The sequence below is a fragment of the Podarcis filfolensis genome (assembly GCF_964270895.1).
Source record: "Podarcis filfolensis genome assembly, chromosome: 8".
Lineage (NCBI taxonomy): Eukaryota > Metazoa > Chordata > Lepidosauria > Squamata > Lacertidae > Podarcis > Podarcis filfolensis.
The window spans coordinates 1,758,812-1,781,070 of NC_139611.1; the positions used below are offsets into that span (position 1 = coordinate 1,758,812).

General features: G+C 48.3%; 1 protein-coding gene and 1 long non-coding RNA gene across 4 annotated transcripts in view; one reads left to right on the forward strand and one right to left on the reverse strand.

The window, feature by feature from the left end:
• Window positions 1-22,259, reverse strand: part of LOC310769970 — a 166,838-nt gene that overhangs the window by 43,310 nt on the left and 101,269 nt on the right. The gene's annotated exons all lie outside the window — the stretch shown is intronic.
• POLM (DNA polymerase mu) lies at window positions 43-17,248 on the forward strand. 3 transcript variants are annotated; one of them, XM_083625759.1, is made up of 12 exons: window positions 43-116; window positions 2,012-2,228; window positions 2,919-3,105; window positions 4,981-5,079; window positions 6,368-6,538; window positions 7,321-7,392; window positions 10,230-10,350; window positions 11,666-11,798; window positions 13,199-13,301; window positions 14,010-14,297; window positions 15,232-15,315; window positions 16,909-17,248. In XM_083625759.1, the coding sequence occupies exons 2-12, from the start codon at window positions 2,032-2,034 to the stop codon at window positions 16,993-16,995; spliced, it is 1,542 nt and encodes a 513-aa protein (XP_083481885.1). In that variant the 5' UTR covers window positions 43-116; window positions 2,012-2,031; the 3' UTR covers window positions 16,996-17,248. The 3 variants fall into 3 exon arrangements, with proteins under 3 accessions (XP_083481885.1, XP_083481886.1, XP_083481887.1); XM_083625760.1 differs by lacking the exon at window positions 43-116 and adding an exon at window positions 391-1,138; XM_083625761.1 differs by lacking the exons at window positions 43-116; window positions 7,321-7,392 and having other exon boundaries at window positions 391-2,228.

Here is a 22,259-nt window from a genome sequence, read left to right on the forward strand (position 1 = left end):
GGGCCGCGGAAAGGTTTGCCGGAAGGGGGCGGGGCCGGGGAGGATCCGCGGGCGCGCAGGAGCCCGGAAGCCGCGCTGCGCCCGCGCCGCCTCCGGATCTCGCGCCTGGTTCCGCGGTGAGTCCGCGCGGCGGGACCCGGGACTCCCGCTGCCCCCCTTGGCCGCTCCGCGCTCCCGGCCCGCCGAGGTCCCCTTGCGGGGTTGTTGCGCGGATGAACCGGGAGGGGGGAGAGCCATGCACTGGAGGCTCGTGGGGACGCGTTCGCTCGCTGGATCCGCGCATCTTTTAGAGGGGCAGTAACACCCACCGTCTGGAACAGGGTGACGTTGCGCTGGAGCCTTTGCTGTACCTTTTTCGGTGCCTGCTAAAAACATATTTCGCTTCGACAAGCCTACCCAGATATGTAGAATGTTGATATTATTTTAATCTGTTTTTAGCTTTTTATTGATCTTAAATTGTTTTTCAGTGTTACTGCATCCTGTACCTGTTTTGGTTTTATTCTTTTTGTAAGCTACTTTGAGTTTTTTCCAAATACATTCAAGCAGTATCTGAACTTTATGAAATAACTAAAAGCGAGTGAATGCAATAATTCTCCAGCTGAGCGTGGGTTCTCCTTGCCCTCCTCCCTCCATGAGGTCCTTCCAGGAACTGCCCACTGGCCCCCATCTTGGCTTCCGCGAGGGCCCGCGGGCCACATTCCCTGCTAGCCAACTTCTGGGCCCGGGGCCAGTGGTGGGCGGGACCATAAAAGTGGGTGGAGCAACGAATCCTGGGAATTTACCTTTGTACAGAAAGACCAGCCTCCTCACTGACACACCCTTCTCCATCCCAGCCAAGCGCAGGCCAGTTGCCCTGGGCATTCAGGAACATGTTCCAGCCAGACACAGACTCTGCATGAGGAGTGTGTTAGGATGGGCAGAACTCAGCTGCAGAATCATTCTCAATTCCTTTGCTCAGTCTTGGATAGGACATTGCTGTGTTTTCCTTACTGCCTCTGCTCTTCATCTCTTAGTAGCAGCCTGAGACTCGGGTTTCAGTTGCAAGGAAAAGCTTCCTCTGCTTAACTATCTCCAGCAACATTCTAAGAGATAAAAAGTTTCAGCTAAGACTACTATTCAAGATGCAAGAGAAAGGCAGGTAAAAAGCAATATACGCCTGGCATATACGAATCTTATTATTCACTGGGAACATAGGAAATGGCATTATGCGATGTGACACTATTTGTCTCCCTAGTCCAGAGTTGTCTCTTCTGACTGGCAGCCCAAAAGAGCAATGCTATACCTGTCTACTCAGAAGTAAACCCCCATTGAATCTGATAGGTCTTACTTACAGGAAAGAGTCTCTAGGACTGCAGCCTACTGCTCTGCCCTTTTGTACAATTTCCCCTGCTTTTCATGGATAGGAAAGCTGTTGTCCTGAGCATATCCGTTTTGCAAACTTGCACCAGCAGGAAAAGTAGGATTTCTCTTGTCCTCTTGCTGGACAGCTGGGATTAAATATTGTGCAGGCAGGTGAGGGGCTTCTTTTGACATAACCGTTAGATTAAATACTATGTGGCAGGGATTCCATTTTTAACTACTATTTTGTTGATAGAAGGTTGGCCTGTCAAAATAATTCCTCTCCCTGCATTTTATTTATTTAATATCTATTATATCTTATTTCATAAAATTTATACACCGCCTGTTCATAAAAACCTCAGAGCTGTTTACAAAAGAAAAAACAGTAAAATCCAGAAAAATTACAACCCTACTTTAAAACAACCTGTGAACCTCCCTGAGATCTTCAAATGGGCAGAATACGAATTTAATTTAAAAAAATCTAAAAAGAAAAAGAAAACATACAAAAGATGAAATACTAAAGCGGATTAAAATCACCTCAGCTTTCTTAGCGTCTGGATAGGCTTGTTTAAACAAGAATGATTCTAGCAGGCACTGCAAATACTGCAGGGGAGCCCCCTGCCCTCTTTGCCCCGGTCTCTCGATCTTGACTGCTTTCTTTCTTTTGGGGAAGGGCCTTCCTTCGCTAAGCCAATGATGTCGCAGTTTCCAGTGAAGAAGAAGAAGAAGCAGCGCTTGCGCCTGCCCGGCCCGCCAGCTCCCCTGGCGCATCCTGTGCGCTTCCCCAAAGTGGTGCTGTGCCTGGTGGAGAAGAGGCTGGGAGCCACGCGCAAGGCTTTCCTTACCACTCTGGCCCGCCAAAGGGGTTTCCTCGTGGAGGATGCCAGCAGGTAACAAAGGAGGTGGGCCAGGCTCTCCCTCTGAAGAAGGAAGAGGAAAAAGGGGGCAGCCCAGCCTGGATTTCAGGCCACAAATTTCCTGGGCACATTTTGTTCTGTTATGGTGCAAAAGTACTGCTCCAAAGAGCAATAATGTGGTAGCATGAGGAGGCCAAGTGGAGTGATGTGTGAATGGCCCTTCTAGGACAGTGACAGTTGCAGGACACCCCCGCCCCCCCCGAAGCCTACAGTCTGGCAGCGGTGGAGGAAGAGGTGCGGACTGCCCCGGGTGACATCATTGAAGGTGACAAAATGATAAAAATATGTCTTTTTAAAAAAATGAGCTCACGAAACTTTTTAGTTCAGTCAACAAACGTAACAAAATGCAGCTGGCACTGGGCACCACATTGCCAGGGCCAGCACTTGCCTCCCTACAGCTGAGGGGAAGGCGGCGGAGAGGCTCCATGCAGCTTGCCCCACCCCCATGGGTGGCTTGCCCCGCCCCACGCCCTGCCCATATGCCCCACGCCCGGCTTCAGGACACCTGCGACGCACCTGGCACCCGAGCGGCTAGCTACGCCGCTGCAGTCTGAAGGGGCCCTCTGCTTGCTGGGCTGGATTGACTGGGTTGGGTTTGCACAACGATGTTGCTCAGAGTCTTCTTTCCCCCTTCCTCCCCCACCTCCATGTGGTGCTTTCCAGTGACAGAGTTACCCACGTGGTGTCCGAGGGCAACTCTGGAGATGAGGTGGTTGAGTGGCTGCTGAAGAACGGGAGCCGCAGCATCGATGTCTTGGGGGGCTGCCCAGCGCTGCTGAACACCAGCTGGTTCACAGAGAGCATGAGTGCTGGGCGGCCTGCGGAGATTGAGCCCAGGCACCGTCTCCAGGTGAGGAAGGAACCTTGCAGAGCCTTGTCCTGGGTTCCAGCCAGATGCAGGTACACCAGGATTGCCATTGCAAGCTTTACAGTGGTATCTCCGGTTGCAGACTTCATTCATTCCGGAGGTCTGTTTGTAACCCAAAACTGCTTTTAACATGAGGAGCACTTTCACTAATGGCTCCTCCCACTGCTGCCGCACCGCTGGTGCATGACTTCCGCTCGCATCCTGGGGCAAAGTTTGCAACCGGGAGCATCTACTTCCAGGTTAGCAGAGCTCGTAATCCGAAGCATTCGTAAGGAAGACGGTGTGTAACGAGGTTCCACTGTATTGATTACTTACGGAAACACCTTTCTAGGCCCCCAATGCACCTCACAACAATAAAACCGCCCTGCTCCTGTCAGTCAGATGCTGACTACACAGTGACTGTGTAGTCGCAACAGGACTGCTGAGAAATTGGAGGTGGGGTTCTCAGCATACCTGGCAGGGTGTGTGGGGGGGGGGTCCGAAGTATAGAGGAGTACAAATGGTATTTAGGAAAAAGTCACCTAGGAGAGCAACCCCCACCCCATCAAACCTGCCTGTGAAGACTTGAGTTTTGTTGTGTGCGCTGCAATCTCTGAGAGGCAAGACACTCCGTGGGCGCCAGCGCTTCCCTGGGTTTGGTAGAGTAGAGTAGGTTCAAGCCCCACGTTGGGCAAAAGATTCCTGCATTGTAGGGGGTTGGGCTAGATGATCCTCATGGTCCCTTCCAAGTCTACAACTCTATGAATGTAGGTTGATGGAGACGGTGGTGTCCTTAGGCTACGTGCCTTTATTTACACATATATGCAACCTGAGCAAAGGATGGAGGGGTTCACAGCATGAAAACTCCAACTGATAATGCTTTTTTCCTATTGGGTTCTAGGGGAGCTCCTAGTCATAACTTTGAGTCAAGCTCAGGGCAGGCAGGCTTGCCTCTGGGTCTCCAGCATCAGCCAAAACTGAGACACCCAAAACTAACTCCCCCTGGCCTATTCTCCTTTGTAGGATGACCACCCAGCCGGGGGGGGGGGGGGCAAATGCTTCCCCTCTGCTGGAAGCCTCTTCAGTTGTCACTATGGCAACCCATCTCTTCTTTGAGGTGCTGAGGAGGCCAGCCAAGGAACAGGTCTGGAAGGGACCCATGGATGTCATGACAGGCTAATCCCCCAAACCCATAGTGATAGGGCTGGCTGACGGCAACCCTGACCAGCAGCTCTCTCTACTGCAACATTTCTTTGTGAGTACCGCAGAGGAACAAGGTCAGACAAGGCCCTGCATTGTTTAACACTTGCTCTTAACGGCGTTTGTCTAGAGAAGCTGTGTGGTGTTTTTTTTTGGGGGGGGTGATCTGTAAGTTAAACAGGGAGGTAGACAAAGTCTGCCCAGCACCATTCCCAGAGTGGTTTAACAATCAGTTCCTCTTTCCAGGGAACCCTGGGAATTGTAGCTCGTGACAACTCTTGGCACCCTTAACCACAGCTCTCAGAATTATTTGGGGGAAGCCATGGCTGTTTAAGGCGGTATTATAGCACTTTAAATGAATGTGGCCTAGGAGTGGCTTGAGTACTGTCATTTTTTGTGCAATTAGTAATTCCTTACCAGAAAAACAGGGTGGAGGGTGCCTCTCTAATGCAATTTCTCTGTTTCTCTCTCCGCAAACTCAGTTTCCCAATTTCTCTCTTCCTGCCCACCCCCCAGTTTCTTTCTCGTGCTCTGTTGTGACACTACTAGAGTGTGACTAAGAGAAAGTGTTTGGGGAACTGACACTTATACAGAAGGAGGATGTAAAGTTTAAAAACTATTTTTAGTTACTGACTCTGAGCCCTTCAGTGCAGGGGAGCTAAGTGTTCTGTCTTTCAGGTGGCTGCCCATGCAGAGACGCTGGAGGCCAGGTGCCAGGTGCCAGTTTATGCTTGCCAGCGCCGAACTCTGCTGGCACACAGGAACCAGACACTCACGGTAATAATCTGTTTCTGGGGACAGGAATAGTTTGGGCATCCCCTTGGAGTGATTGAGCAGAGAACAAGGCTGCAGGGACAGAGAGTCACACTCGTGGCAAATTATTTAATACTTACGAAAATTATTGCAGATAAATGCAGAAGCAGGAAACCAGAAGCACATGGAAAACATTTTGAGCCCATTGGAATGGATGAACAATAAGGGATGGAAGAAAAGCAGCTCAACCTAAACATGGCAAATCATAATATGGGAGAAGCTCTGGATTTCTTCCTTTCTCACCCAGCTCAAACTCTGAGTAGGCCATATGGTGCAACCTCACTAAATTGCATAGCTCAGGTATTGAGGGCACCCCCATGATGGAAATAAAGGTTCCACCGCTTTACCTGCCTTGACGAGCAGCCTGACAGCCACAAAACAGGTGAAGAGTTTCCTAGGGCGGAGGCAAACAGCAAATCTTGCATCTACCTCCCCCTCTGCCTGTTTTTAAATCACCTTGGAAAATTTTTAGTGGGTATCTGGATGTTCCAGTGCTTCTGCTTATTGTGTGTGTTGCTGATTTGTTTATGTATTTTTTTAAAAAACTTGTAAGTTGTCTTGAAGTGGCATGTGTCTTAAAAAGGGAGTAATAGTAATAATTTTATTATTTGTACCCCGACCATCTGACTAGCTTGCCCTAGCCACTCTGGGCAGCTTCCAACGTAATATAAAAACACAACAGAACATCACACATTAAAAACTTCCCTTTCCAGGGCTGCCTTCAGATGTCTTCTAAAGGCTGAGTAGTTCTTTATCTCCTTGACATCTGATGGGAGGGCATTCCACAGGGAGGGTGTCACTACTGAGAAGGCCCTCTGCCTGGTCCCCTGTAACCTCACTTCTTGAAATGAGGGAACAGCCAGAAGACCCTCGGAGCTGGACCTCAATGTCATTGCTGACTGGGCTGAGGGTATCAATTCTGTTCAGAAATAAGTGGTCGGGAAAGGTTCGGGTGCTAAACCTTTTGCATGTCAGGCTGTTGTTGGGGGCACAGGAATGGTAAAGATGGCAACCCCAAGTCAGAGTATCGCTATGTTCAAAGCTAGCAGGTCAGGGTAGACCCTTCTGCTCTGTCCTTCTCCCTGATGTGCTGGCTTTACCCATGTGGGGAGAGTCTGCCTTGATGAATAGGCGGCTGCATTCAGAAGCATGGTACTTTGCATATGCAGTTGGTGAGATGGTCAGTGTTTGAACTTGCTTTTGCCAGGGATCCCCTTTGGAGAATGATCCTTAACTGCCTTTCCCTTGACAGGAAGTTCTGCAAACGATGGCAGAGGAGGCACACTTTTGTGGCAGCGAAGCCCGCAGCCTGGCCTTCTCCAGGGCTGCCTCTGTCCTCAAGTCCTTACCCTGGACAGTCAGAAGAGTGCAGGAGCTGCGCTCCCTTCCCTGCATAGGAGAGCACTCCAGGAGAATCATCCAGGTGATGGTGCTCCCTGAATCTTCCTCAGTTTCCTCCACAGCTTTGGCTTCTCCCTTCTGCCACGCTCTGCATGCCAGCAGAAGGTTTCTGTGGTGTTTACCCTCCTGTCTGGACTCAGTGTGTACCCGAGAGAAACGGGTTGGTGGCAGCGGGGAAGTGATCACAGTGGTGGCACAGGGATCAATAGACCATCAAACGTCCAGGGACCCTGTGTGATTGCCACAGTTTCCTTGCTGACTTTGCACCCAGAAGGAAATGTGACCTTCAGGCCGATAAAACTTCTCCACTTCTACTCCGCCCCTGTTCCCTAAAGGAATGCAGACCTCCCGGAGTGGCAGGGAAGGTTTTCCCAGCCCTGACGGAGCCGAAATGGTGTCTCTTCTGATGCCCTTGTACACCTCCAGGAAGCACGTGGTTTAGCCTGCTACAGCAACTGGTTTTTGCCATTACCAGGACACAGGTCTTTGGATAATCTTTTTCCTAGACAGAATACTGGTATATTTCACCTTGAGTTGCAGCTGGTACTTCGTTATTCTTTGAATAATGTCTCTTCTGGTGTCTTGAGCAGAAAGAGGTCCATCTTTCCCATCAACTTCTGCCCAATCCCAACCCCCTTCTTTTAACTGGAAGTGTCTGGAGTTGAACCTTCCACACGCCAACCTGGGCAATGCAACTGAGCCCTGCTCTCTTCCAGAGTGTCAGAGCTCCGTGCATCTTTTAGCAGTTCTGTGGATGGGGACCGTCATGGCTGAGACAGCTCTGCCTTTGTCTCCCCTGACTAGGAGGTGCTGGAAGACGGTGTGTCTGCGGAGGTGGAGCGAGTCAAGCATTCCGAGAGATACCAGGCAATGAAGGTGCGATGGCTGTTACCGAATGGCTTTTGGCCTGGTGTGGGTAACCTGTGGCCCACCAGAGGTTGTTGGCCTAGGGCTCCTGCCAGCCAGTATGGCCCAGTGGTTAGGGATGATGGGATTTGTAGTCCACCGACATCTGGGAGGCCACAGGTTAGCGATCACTGGCCTAGTGGTTACGGGTGGGTGTTGGGGAACATGCAGTGGCCCTTGGGCATGTGTTCTGTGCCCCTGGATCAGGGCTTTGTCTGTCTCAGTTCTGTGAGAGTAGAGAGGAAATGTTCCCTGTGGTGGGAAGAGTGCTGTTGTGCTCAGGTCCTGCTTTTTTTTTTTTTAATGAATATTTATTGAATTTTCCAATTTTATATAAATACAAAAAGAAAAGAAAAAGAAAAAAAAATTAAAAACAATTCAGTTTCAATAACAGTTTTCAGTCACATGTTTCTTTGACTTCCTCATACCTCCCCTTCTTGTTCTCTAGTTCAATTTGTTAATTCAGCAAATCCTAATCTCTTAACATTCCTTTTAAAATATCACCTTATTTTCCACTCAAGTTTTTTAAATTTAGTAACAAAAACAATTATAATCCCCATTATCTTTATCATAACAGCTGGAGACCACCAAAGTTCAAACCAACATCTTTTCAAAGTTCATTAATTTTATAATATTTCTGTAGATATTCCTTAAATTTCTTCCAATCTTCTTCTGCTGACTTTTCTCCCTGGTCGCGGATTCTGCCGGTCATTTCTGCTAGTCCCATACAGTCAATCAACTTCATCTGCCATTCTTCCAGAGTGGGTAAATCTTGAGTCTTCCAGTGCTTTGCTATAAGTATTCTTGCTGCCGTTGTAGCATACATAAAAAAGATTCTGTCCTTCTTTGGCACCAAATGGCCGACTATACCCAAGAGAAAAGCCTCTGGTTTTTTCAGGAAAGTATACTTAAATATCTTTTTCATTTCATTATAAATCATTTCCCAAAAGGCCTTGATCTTTGGGCACGTCCACCATAGGTGAAAAAATGTACCTTCCACTTCCTTACATTTCCAGCATTTATTATCGGGCAAGTGATATATTTTTGCGAGCTTGACTGGGGTTATGTACCACCTGTATATCATTTTCATAATATTCTCTCTTAAGGCATTACATGCCGTGAATTTCATACCTGTGGTCCATAACTGTTCCCAATCAGCAAACATAATGTTATGTCCAAGATCTTGTGCCCATTTAATCATAGCTGACTTAACCGTTTCATCCTGTGTATTCCATTTCAGCAGCAAGTTATACATTTTTGACATGATTTTAGTTTTAGGTTCTAGCACTTCTGTTTCTAATTTAGATTTTTCCACCTGGAAGCCAATTTTCCTGTCCAAATTGTATGCCTCCCTTATCTGAAAGTAATGTAACCAGTCTCGGACTTTATTTTTTAATTTCTCAAAACTCTGCAATTTCAGTCTATCTCCTTCTTGCTCCAAAATTTCCCAATATTTTGGCCAACTGGCCTCCATATTGAGTTTTTTCTGAGCTTTCGCTTCCATTGGTGACAACCACCTTGGGGTTTTGTTTTCCAGTAAATCCTTATATCTAGTCCAAACATTAAACAAAGATCTCCTAACAATGTGATTCTTAAACGCTTTATGAGCTTTAACCTTGTCATACCACAAATATGCATGCCATCCAAAAACGTTGTTAAAACCTTCTAAGTCCAAAATGTCTGTGTTTTCAAGAAGCAGCCAGTCTTTCAACCAGCAGAATGCTGCTGACTCAGGGCGAAGCCACCCCTTTCTTTTGCATCAGTCAAAATCTTATATTTTATCCTAGGCTTCTTGCCCTGCCAGACAAATTTAGAAATATCTTTCTGCCACTTCTTAAAACATTCCATCTTGTCCACAATTTGTAATGTTTGAAACAAAAACAACATTTTAGGCAATACATTCATCTTTATAGCTGCTATTCGACCCATCAAGGAAAGCCTCAAATTTGACCATGTTTCGAGATCTTTTTTCACTTCTGACCAGCATTTCTCATAATTATTTTTAAATAAGTTCCCATTTTTAGATGTCATGTTAATCCCGAGATATTTCACCTTCCTCACCACAGACAGACCTGAGAGCTTTTGCAGATGATCTAGTTTTGACGTTACAGGAGCCAGAATCTAGTACTAAAAGAGTTTTAGAACTAATTCAAGAATTTGGTCAGGTGGCAGGATTTAAATTGAATAAGACCAAAACTAAGGTTTTAGAGAAAAATATGACATTGTTTGAAAAAGAGAAATTTCAGAATGAATCAGGTCCTGCTTTTTGGATTTCCATAGACATTTGGTTGGCCACTGTGAGAACAGAATGTTAGGCTAGCTGGCCTTGGGCCTGATCCTGCAGGCTCTTCACAAATCAAATCAAATCTTTATTGTCGTAGTCAATGGCCAGCATTAAGAAAGCAAGTTGTTCCTGAAAAACCTCAGTCAGTGATGAACCCATCTAGACCATCTAAAAACATTTAAATCAATCCTCACAGTTATTAATGACATGGTTGCCATAACCAGTATCAGCCATCAAGTGCCTCGGTAAACGGGAATATTTTTAAATTTCTGAAAGATAGCAATGAGGGAGCTGCAGCAGGGTGCGCATTGCACAAACATGGAGCCACCACCGAGAAGGCCCTGTCACAAGTCGGCGTCGGTCAGGTAGCAGCCAGAGGAGGTGCTACCACAATGCAAGTCTCTTTGTACATGGCAGGGCAATGCTAAGGCACATCCTTAGGCCTTTGCCCTGTGCAGTGAACGGAATAGATGCCCTTGAATGTGCTCCAGAATCCTTCCATCAACAAACTTTCACTCGGCAGGTTTTCACAAAGATCTTTGGGGTTGGGGTGAAGACGGCCGGCCGGTGGTATCAGGAAGGACTGAGGACGCTGGCTGACCTGCAGGCACATCGAGCAAAGCTGAGCAAGGAACAGGAAGTTGGTAAGTATCCATGCAGTAAGAAGAGGGACTTGGGAGTTAAAGGGGGGGTAAGGGTAAAAGGAGCAAGAGAACAACGTGGACGGATACTATGGTGGCCGGGGGGGGGGGGGCGGCAGGAGGCTGTCTCTGTCTATGTCCTTGGCATGTTAGCTTGGCATGTGTTCATTCAGAGATCTGCCCTGTCCCATCCCATTTCTCATCAATTTCATGTTGTTGGCATGTATATAAAAATATATCTACACACATGTTGCTTTCCTCATCGTATCAGCAATTTCATTTTAAAACCCATGAAATTATGCATTATTTTTGTACACATTTTGCCCTAAAGTATTCATAGTTTGAATATTTTAACATATAATAAGCACTCTAACATAAAGATCCACATTATTTATATATGCATTTTTGACCCAGGCTTTAGAAACTGACTTTGTGGTTTAATGGCTTTAGAAACTGACTTTGTTGTTTAATAGCTATAGTTGCTTTTTCTATTTTCATTTATTTTATTTTATTTTTAGAAAAAGGTAACTGGAGCTGATCCTGTTCCACTTTAGATGCCAAATATATATTATCAGTGAATCATAAGTTTTCACAGAAAATTGAAATTCCTGAAAAGTGGTATAATAACTTGTCAATTTTTAAACAATTAAATCTCTTTGGGTTGTAGCCAACTAAATTTTACTCTGAGTAGGTCCATTGAAATGAATAGACTGAAGTTAGTTGCAATAATTAATTTCAGTGGGTCTCCTGGGTATGCCTAGCATTGCATACCAGTTGTTATTTCACAAAATAACACTCATCTAGTTTTTGTTAATTAGCAAAAGTATCAAGCCAGAAGAAAAAATACATATTTTGTTATTGTAAGATTAATTTGCCATTATTTGAGCTGTCAGATGCCTAGCTCTAGTTCTGGCTTGAGTACTTTGTGGAGAGTCACAGATGTGGTGACTGCTTTGTGGCTGCCTTGGACCCTTTGCCCAGCACTGGCGTGGGCTCTTGCCTCCAGGGCAGAAGCAAGAAGTTGCAAGAGCCCAGAACACCATGCCTTATACCATGTCAGAGTCTGACCCCTTGGTCTATCTAGCTCAGTATTGTCTGCACTGACTGGCAGTGACTCCAAGAGGTTCCGATAGGACCTTCCCTGCCCTCCCTGGGATGTTCTGCATGCAGTGCAGCAGCTCTGCCGTTGTGTTGTGCTCCTTTCCTTACCTGTATTGGATGGGCAGAAATCTGCTGCCTTCCTGTCTCCTTGCTTTTTCGTCCTCAAGTGCTGAGGGGCTCCTGAACACACCTGGTGGTGGGTTTCTTTTCCCCGCAGGGCTCCTTCATTATGACGACCTCAACACCCCAGTGGAGCGCTCTGACGCAGAGGCCATTAGCCAGGTGGTGCGAGACGCAGTGAGGCAGTGCTTGCCTGGGGCTTCTGTGACGTTGGCTGGTGGCTTTAGAAGGTGATGATGGGCTCTTGACAAACATGCTGGAAATCCTGTGCCAAGAATGTGCCAAGCTTGATTCTTCTCATTCCGAGGAGGTACTTCCTCCTGCAGTACTGATTCGCCCCTCTGGTAGAGCATAAGTCACTTTCAGAATCTGCTTATAAATGCCACATTGCAGGGAACTCTGGAAATTGCCCAGTAAAGCAGGATAGGGATCTATCGCAGATATTTCAAGCATGCTCTCAAAATGATGGTCCTTCCTGGGCATCTTGAGAGAGGCTAGGACTGGTTGTCTGTAGCATAGATATGCCTTGCCTTTGCTTCTGATGATGAACAATTCAGGAAATGATGTTTGCAGTGGGCCAGGGGAGACTGGCACAAAGTACAACTGTCACATTCCGATGAAGAAAGGAACACAGGCGTAAGTCCTCCTCTGCCATTCTTCCTTGGAGGCCAGCAGGTAGATGGGGTGCACAGAAAGAGGAAGATGTGCAATCACATTTTATGCAGTTGAGCATTTATTTAACCCAGGAAAGCAGGCCTGCTTCTGTTCTCACACTGGCTGCCTTTGCATGTCCTAAATAATAGTTCAGTGTGATGTTGATGCGCCACAGGAAGGCTTCCATTTCCACGCTGCCTCCTGCTTCCCACATGTCCAGGAGGAGGAGAGCAGGAACTTCTGCCTTTCCTCCACCACAGCTTGTGATCTAGTCACACTTCAGGGTCCAGCTAAATAACTTGACAGCGATTTATTTTAAACAAGCCAGACCTGCTAACTTTGGGTGGTATTCCTATAAGTTTTACTCAGAATAAACTCACTTAAATTCATGACCGTGACTAAGCTAGGTCTATTAGTTCAAATGGGTCTACTGTGAGCAAAACATACTTGAATGACAGCCCATGGTTTGAAGTTGACCTGTGTTGTTGGACTACAACTCTCATCATCCCTGACCATCCCTGATCCTGCTAGCTAGGAATAATAGGAGTTGTAGTCCAACAACAGCTGGAGACTGAAGTTTGAGAAACACTGGCACAGTGAGCCTATGGTTAAACAAAAGCCGAAGCCTCCATATCCCTCCAAGCCACCCAGGAGCAGAAGAGTGAGCAAAGAGGCTCACAGCGCTCCTTCCCATGGCATTAAGCTGTGTCTTAGGATGACATGTAAACACATCCATTAAATGAGCAAAGATTTGCCATGTGGCAATGAGCAAACCAGGCTAGTTCTGACTTGGATTAAGTCTAGGCTTAGATGATGCGCGCAGCAAGAAAATAAACTGGAGTCATTGTCCAGAGCTGGACTGGACGGAACAAGAGAGCACAGCCTGTTTTGCAGGGGCTTCCTCCCGTGAGAGAGGCGGCTTCTGCCTGCCTGCCTTCCCGTGACTCAGTGGGTCCTGCTATGTCTTCCCTTACAGAGGGAAACAAACCGGCCATGATGTTGACTTGCTTCTCACACACCCTAAGGAAGGCCAAGAAGTGGGACTGCTGAAGAAAGTCATCAGCTGGCTGGATAAGCAGGTTGGAGCAGAGTTGGGTAGCCCAGGGAGGAATATGGTGGGGAATCATAAGGATTACTGGGAAAGTGGTACATGGAACATTTCAGAGACTCTCAAAGCAGAGGTAGCACAGTGACCCTCTAGATCACAACTCCCATCATCCCAAACCATTGGCCATGCTGGCTTGGAGCTGGCGTCTGACAGCATCTGGAGGGTCGCAGCTTCCCCCATCCCTGTCCTAAAGCCTTGATATTGGCAATTCCCAAACTGTGTGGGAGGCTGCATGGGAGTGGGGAAATTAAGGGATTGACAGCTGCTGTGAGCGCTAAGTGCCGGCCCCTTGCATCTCTGCAGGTTCTGTTGCTCCAGCATTCCCTTATTCCTATCAGCTTCCACACACTGGGTGGAGTGGGGGGGGGGTGATTCTGATGTGCATTGCCAACCCAGGAGGCTGCTTGTTGAATTTCTGCAGGAGTCATTGTTCTGAGCATGACCGTGTGTGTCCAAATCAGAAGCTTCAGCAGGAGCATAGAATCACAGAATTGTAGAGTTGGGAGGGACCCCCTGGAATGCATAGGGTGTGGGGTCTTCTGCAACACGAAAGCCTATTTCTGCACCTTTTCTAGGTGCAAGTGAGATACATGCCTCGGCCATCAGGTGTTCAGAAAACCCTTGGCCGTATAAATGCTGAGTGGTGTGACTTTTGCATTCTGCTGCCCTGTCTTTCTAGGGCTTCTTGCTCTATCACAGCAGCCGGAGAAACACTTTCCAGGCTCTTGAAGACCCGGAGCTGGGGAGCAACAGCAGTGCAAGTGCAATGGACCATTTTGAACGATGTCTCTCCATTTTCTGCCTTCACCTTCCTGGGGGTGTTCAGATTGGTGCCGGGGCTCAGAAGCCTGGTGGTGCAGTGACAGGTTCTGGAGTGTCCAGTTTCTGGAAAGCTGTGAGGGTGGACTTGGTTGTGACTCCCTTCAGTCAGTTTCCGTTTGCTTTGCTTGGCTGGACAGGCTCAAAGGTGAGTTCAACAGGTATCTTGCCTGGGATTGGAGTTTTCCATCATGGATCCTGGTTCTGTATTTCAATTTGCATCTTCCTTTCTTTTTCAAAACTTGGAAGGCCATAACACACTGTAAAGAATCCTTACAGCAGTTAGTAAATGTCTCAGGCCAGCACTAGGAACTGCATTGGAATCACCACCTCCTGCTTTCGGGAGCCATTTCTTAGCATTTTATACAAGGCATTTATACCCCACTGTTTAGCCAAAAAGGCTCCTAGATACGTAACATTTCTCCCTAATTCTGGGTAATCTTTACATCGGAAAGGGACTGTGTAGTTCACTTGCCACTGGTTGCAAAAGATCTAGTAGAATTGCATGCTCTCCACAGAAAGCATAGGGATGCGGGTGGCGCTGTGGGTAAAACCTCAGCGCCTAGGACTTGCTGATCGCATGTCGGCGGTTCAAATCCCCGCGGCAGGGTGCGCTCCCGTCGTTCGGTCCCAGCGCCTGCCAACCTAGCAGTTCAAAAGCACCCCCGGGTGCAAGTAGATAAATAGGTGCCGATTTATAGCGGGAAGGTAAACGGCGTTCCGTGTGCTGCGCTGGCTCTCCAGATGCAGCTTGTCACGCTGGCCACGTGACCTGGAAGTGTCTGCGGACAGCACTGGCTCCCGGCCTATAGAGTGAGATGAGCGCACAACCCTAGAGTCTGGCAAGACTGGCCCGTACGGGCAGGGGTACCTTTACCTTTACCACAGAAAGCAGATGTGAATTAAAAGGAGGTGAGAACAGTTAATCTTTCAGAGACCCTGCAGACACACTTTTGGTGGGTATGTGCTTCAGGTTTAAGAGCCTTTAATTACAGAATGAATGAAATTCTCATGCAAGCCATTTGGCAGGGACTGCCTTAACAACCCACCTCCTTTCTTCTCTCCTCTTGGCTACGTCCCAGAATTTTGAGCGCGACCTCAGGCGCTACTCCAAGCACGAGAAGAAGATGGCCCTCAGCAATCATGCCCTTTATCACCTGGAGCAGGTACACGGCTTTTGACAGAGGAGCATCAAGGAAGGAAGGGTCTTTCCACCTGGGTTGCCTGTGGCTTTGCGCCTGGTTTATCCTTATAGAACTGGGGAGGGGGGCATTTGGGGCTCTTTTATAGAACAGGGGTCTTCTGTTTGTGGCCCTTCCTCATGGGCCAACATCAACAGGTGGGTGGGGCAACCTGTCTGTCAAATCACATGATGCCACATGATTGACAGGCTTGTCCTGCCCACCTGTCATCCCTTGCGCAGGGATTGCCAAAATGGTGGGGAGGGCAAAAGAAAGGAGCACAGGCAGTGGATCTTGTGCTTTGCCTTGACTTGCAAAACACCCCTCTGATTTCTCCCCCCACCCTTACGCTTGGCAGGGAGGGAAGGGAGCGAGGAAGGGCCTTTTGCAAGGGGACTCCTTGTGCTTTGCTGATGCTTGCAGAAGCCACCTTTCATTCTGCTTGCCTTTCCGTCCCCAGTAGGGAAGTGGTGCATGCAGCCAAACTGAGCAGGATGTAGCCCCTGCTAAATCGTTTTGGCTGCAAGTGCCTGTTTCTGCAGCAAAGGCAGAATTGAAACCCTTCCTTCCTTCACGTGATATCAGCTGGTGGGACAGTGAGCGGGGATTGTGGGAAATTACCCCTCCCCATTTTTCAGGAGTCAGTCCTGAGGAAAAAATTGTACCTGCTGCCCTGCAGGAAATCTTTGGGAGAAGAAAAGGCTGAGGAGCGAACTCTGCACAGATCTGGAGTGGAGTCCCTAAGAGGGTTGGATGGCGCCTTGGACGCCTCCTTCCGGCTGGTGCCAAAGGTTTTGCTCTGCTTTCCTTTGGATGGCATCAGAGAGGCGGGGGGGGGGGGACGGGTCCTGCTGTCTGGGCAGCCCAGGACCTCCAGACATACTGCCCAGGCTTGCGCCCTGCAGAGGGCACTTCAGTGCAGCTTGACTTCACCCCTGGAGGCACACTCCATTGTCTCTTGAGACAACACTGGCATTGCTGCAGAAGTTTCCATTTGTTTTTTCCAAAAGGTTTTCCAAAAGGTTTCCAGGCCTTTTCAACAGCTTGTGAAGTGTCACCAGCTGGGACGGTTGCCCTCTGCCTCCAAGGTCGGTGGCAGCAATGCTTCTGGAAACCACTAGAGGGCGGCAGGCTCTTGTGCTCAGATCCTGCTTGTGGGGTTCAGACAGGCACCTGGCTGGCCCTGTGAGAAGAGGGTGCTGGACTAGGTGGGCCCCTGGCCTGATCCAGGAAGGCACTTCTTACACACTTAGACAAGGCGAGGGGTGGAGAAGACTTTCTGGCTGTTGGGCTCCTAGTCCTTTACCATTAAGCGTCCGAAGTAGAAGCATTGCCCTTTCTGAGACAGGAGTGACACAAATTCTGCAAAACAAGGATGTTTGCACGCAATCTCTTTAAGATGCATAATTTGTGTAGCTTGCAAAGTTTGGTGCAAAATTTTTGTGGTGGTTTTGTTTTTTTCAGAATGGAGTCTGCAGAGCCCTACCTAGTGGGCGCAGGGAGAAGGTAGGATGTGGAGGAAATCATTTCAGCCTCTGGTTAATTTGTTTATGTGTGTGTCTTTTAAACCCCCTTCAGAAAACATTTTTGACCGCTGCCTCTGAAGAAGAGATTTTCCAGCATTTAGACTTGGAGTATGTACCCCCAGAAGAGAGAAACTCCTGATTTCTGCCATGCAAATCACCTACTTCATCCCACGGAAATCACTGGCCCATCCAAGTGAAATGGGAAGACATTCCAGCTCCTCTGAATTGCCTGGCACTCTTGCTGTTGGAACAGGAGAACCTCTACACTGATTTCAGAAATAGGCCTGTTGGATCAGAAACCTGTGTGTGTGTGTGTGTGTGTGCGTGCACCTGGGTGTCCTATTCTTTGTTCATGGATTTTAAGGAAATAAACAAGCACTTTTTTCTGTGTCTGTGCTGCCTCAGTTTCTGTCTTGAATTTTTCTTAGCACAGCAAATGGTGGAGGTAGCCTGTGTGTTTGCATGGTTCCTGTCACAGTTTGACTGCTTTGCAAATCTGCCCACAGGCCCAAAGGTCGTGGTGAGCCTTGCAAGTACAAGGGGATGCCTCATGTTTTGCTTCCGTATTGGGGACTGGCACAGTGCAGGGTTCCTGTGCTGGTTGCAGTGGGAGTGGAACAGGCCAGGCTCCCCTTGTTTGAGAGGCAGGTGCATGTTTGTAGGGAAGTGGGACTGGGCCCCTCCAACCACTAGGCAGCAGGTGCTGGAGTAGTTCGGGGGTCCTGGAGGACAGAGCTGTGTGTGCCCCCCAAGTGTCAGCAGCCAAGGGCAAGTCAGTAATAAGACACCTGGTGTCAGTGAAGTTAACTATTTCAGGAAACCAAAAGAGTGCAGGCCTAGTGATCCCAGCAACTCTTCCCAGTAGGTCTTGCCCCAATGAGGCCGTTGTGAGGACTGAAGGTCCCAGCTTCCCACAGTTCCCCAAATTCCCTCTTCCTCTGGGTCCTTCCCCAGCACCCTGAGGCTCCTTCACCTGTCTCTTCATTTTGCTTCATGTTCTGGGAGACCAGGGGGGAGAGAGCTGCTTGCAGCAGGAGGGGGAGGCCAGCTGGCTACCTGATCTCTGCCTCTTGACCCCCCTCCTCTGCAGCCTCTGGACTGCTCTCTGCCACAGCCTCTTCCTGCTCACTAAACCCAGTTGCCTTTTCCCTCTGACCACTCATTGGTGTCCCACCACCAATCCCCTGGCTCTGAGTCTTCTTCCCTGGGGGTTCCCCACCTGCTGCCTCCCACCACTCCTCTGCATCCAGCCAGTTCTGCGTAAGCTTGCTGCTTCTGCTGCTGCCGCCGCCCTTGTGGGTGATGCTCTCCTGCCACCAGTCTTCACTGAGATGCAACTCCCAGGCTGATCAGATTTTGGGCAAGGCAGGGTAGGGAACCCATTTTATCGTCCTGCTCAGGCAGCAAAATGTCTTGAGCCATCCCTGAAGGAGAAGAGTCTTCTGAGCATTATTTCTCAGAGCTGTTAAGAACCTTGAATAATAATAATAAACCACTTGCCCTCTTGTCCTGGAGAGCAACTGCTGCACCGGAGCTGACTAAAGTTTGCTCTGCTCCTGCTGCTTTTCACTGGAATTTTTTTTTGCTGTGATACATCTGGAGGATAAGGCTCTGCGTGCGCTCTGACACCACTGCTGGAGGCAACATGCCTTCTGAATGCAACTTGCTATGGGTCACAGTTGAGGAGAGGGCTCGTGCACTTGGTCCTGCTTGTGGGCTTCTCAGAGGCAGTGGGTGGCCACAGGGAGAACATGATGCTGGACCAGATGGACTTTGCGGCTGATCCAGCAAGGTGCATGCTTCAGTGTAAACTGATTCTGCCCCTGAACATGTTTCTGAAGTCTCCCACCCCACACCTAAAAGAAGAGTTGGGATAGAGAGGTTACAAATATCACACCAACACCACCTCTCTGACTGCGGCAGTTGCTGACCCCCCCCCCCCCCCGTGGTGGAAAAGGTCAAGCAGGTTGGACTTGGCATGGTTGGGCGTTGCTCTCAGGTGAGCCCACCTGCCTCCTTCCCTGTTCCAGTTAGCTCAAGATCTGCATTGTTGCGTGACTCCCCCACCCCAGTGGCACGGCTTCCGTGAGGGGGACCAGAGTCTTTGCTCCGTGCCCAGCTCTCCCCACCGCTAGGGACTCTGCCCAGTCAGATCCAATAAGCGTTCACCACTCTCCCGCTGCACGGACTTTGAGGGGGGTCTTGCATATTTCATGGTGGTTCTTGCTGTGACCCTGGACCCACGACTCCTTGCCATAATCTGCTACCCTCCTCCCAAATGGATTATTTATGGCAATGTACCCTCAACTTAATGGGGAAGCAACGGGTTTTCCGCTACAGTGCTTGGGTGGATGAACAAGGGCTTTTACTTCCCAATCTCCCACTCCTCCTGACTGCAAAATGTGCTCCAGGAGATCAGGCAGAGTTCAACTTCCTTCCTTGAAAGGTCGGGTGCCTATGTATGTGGAGGATGGAAGTCTGGTTGGGTCGCAATTTTTAAGCAGTGTTTTTTCTGTTGGAGTCACCAGTGGGAGAAGTTCCAGGGCATAACACCTGTTTGCAACAAAGGGTCGCAAAATATTTTTTGCCATGTGAAATATGTGACTTTGGTCACGGTCCTTTTGTCACGGTCACGGTCCTTTTGTCCTCCTCTCTATACACAACCATTTCTGGCAGGAGTTCTAACCCTGGCAGTTAGTGCACTTTGCTTCCTTGAAGCATCCTCCCCAGTCTTCTCCAATGCGGTGCTCTCTAGTTGTTTTGGACCACAACTCCCATCGGCCCCAGTCAGCATGGTCACATAGTGCTGGGGCGCATGGGGGCATGGCTGATGGTGCCAGGCTGGTTAAAGCAGAGGTTCATCCAGGTGTTCAGAAAATCCAGAATGAAAATGCACAGAGGGGGCTGGGCTGGTGTGCTGGATCCACTTCCTCATGAGCAGGAGGACAACTGTTTGCCGGGGGAACCTGCCTTGGCAAGTCCTGCTTTCCCTTTGTCCCTTAACGTTAAGTCCATTTCCTCTTTGACAGGGAGGTTAAGAGAACAAATCCCCCCCCCCGCTTGCTTTGCCACTTAGATCAGAGGTGTGGAACCTTTTTCAGCCAAAGGGCCGCACTCCCTCATGGAGAGCCTTCCAGGGGCCAATGGTGGGCAGGGCCAGGAGTCGAAAGTGGTGGAGAAAAAGGTGGGATGCTCACCATAGGCTACCTTTCAGCTGCCCAAAAGGCATACACAGTGCTCCATCGTTCATTCTGGCAAGTGAGGGACACACTGATGGGACGGCGTGGGACAGGACTGGTGAGGTGCGTGGCCATGGGGCAGCACCAGCTCCCAAGCCCTACAGTGTGACATTTTGCCCTGCAATGGGTGAGCAACAGAAAGCAATGCTGCTGTTTGGATCTGATGCTATGAAAAAGAGAGAGAGAGAGAGAGAGTTGCATCACGCGTGTTAAACCTGTTGCCCAAAATTACCTGTTCAGACCAAAATGGGAAAGGATGCCTTCTTAAGCAGAATTTACCTAGCTATGAATCCGGTCTCATAGCTCAAAGCAATAGGAAGTTAATCAATGCTAGAAGCAGATCACTGCCTTGCCGTGGCGAAGGGGCTTGAACAACTCAGAGAAGCTATGAGCTATGCTGTGCAGGGCCACCCAAGATGAACAGGTCATAGTGGAGAGTTTTGACCAAACGTGATCTACCTGGAGCAGGAACCGGCAAGCCACTCCAGTATCCCTGCCAAGAAAACTCCATGGACAAAGACAACAGGCATATAAAAGTTATGACGCTGGAAGATGAGCCCCTCAGGTCGGAAGGCGTCCAACATGCTACTGGGGAAGAGCGGAGGGCAAGTACAAGTAGATTCAGAGCTGATGAAGCGGCTGGGCCAAAGCCGAAAGGACGCTTAGTTGCAGATATGCCTGGAAGCGAAAGGAAAGTCCAATGCTGTAAAGAAAAATATTGCATAGGAACCTGGAATGTAAGAACCATGAACCTGGGTAAGTTGGATGTGGTCAAAAATGAGATGGCAAGAATAAATATTGACATCCTGGGCATCAGTGAACTAAAATGGATGGGAATGGGCGAATTCAGGTCGGATGACCATCATATCTACTACTGCGGGCAAGAATCCCGTAAAAGAAATGGAGTGGCCCTCACAGTCAACAAAAGAGTGGCGAAAGCTGTACTGGGATGCAATCTCAAAAATGATAGAATGATCTTGATACGAATCCAAGGCAGACCTTTTAACATCACAGTAATCCAAGTTAGGGAATCAAGAGATAAAAGGAACAACTGGCAAGTTTGGCCTTGGAGATCAAAACGAAGCAGGGCAAAGGCTAATAGAGTTCTGACAAGAGAACAAACTGGTCATCACAAACACTCTTTTCCAACAATACAAGAGACGACTCTACACATGGACATCACCAGATGGGCAGCATCGAAATCAGATTGATTATATTCTCTGCAGCCAAAGATGGAGAAGCTCAATACAGTCAGCAAAAACAAGTCCTGGAGCGGACTGTGGCTCAGATCATCAGCTTCTTATAGCAAAATTCAAGCTTAAACGGAAGAAAGTAGGAAAAACCACTGGGCCGGTAAGATACAATCTAAATCAAATCCCTTATGAATACACAGTGGAAGTGAGGAACAGGTTTAAGGATTTAGATTTGGTGGACAGAGTGCCTGAAGAACTATGGATGGAGGCTCGTAACATTATACAGGAGGCAGCAACGAAAACCATCCCAATGAAAAGGAAATGCAGGAAAGCAAAGTGGCTGTCCAACGAGGCCTTACAAATAGCGGGGGAGAGAAGGCAAGCAAAATGCGAGGGAGATAGTGAAAGATACAGGAAATTGAATGCAGATTTCCAAAGAATAGCAAGGAGAGACAAGAAGGCCTTCTTAAACGAGCAATGCAAAGAAATAGAGGAAAACAACAGAATGGGAAGAACCAGAGATCTATTCAAGAAAATTGGAGATATGAAAGGAACATTTCATACAAAGATTACCATAATAAAGGACAAAAGTGGTAAGGACCTAACAGAAGCAGAAGACATCAAGAAGAGGTGGCAAGAATACACAGAGGAATTATACCAAATATATGGATGTCTCGTACACCCCCAGTAGTGTGGTTGCTGACCTTGAGCCAGACATCCTGAAGAGTGAAGTCAAATGGGCCTTAGAAAGTACTGCTAATAACAAGGCCAGTGGAAGTGATGATATTCCAGCTGAACTATTTAAAATTTTAAAAGATGATGCTGTTAAGGTGCTACACTCAATATGCCAGCAAGTTTGGAAAACTCAGCAGTGGCCAGAGGATTGGAGAAGATGAGTCTACATCCCAATCCCAAAGAAGGGCAGTGCCAAAGAATGCTCCAACTACCGCACAATTGCACTCATTTCACAT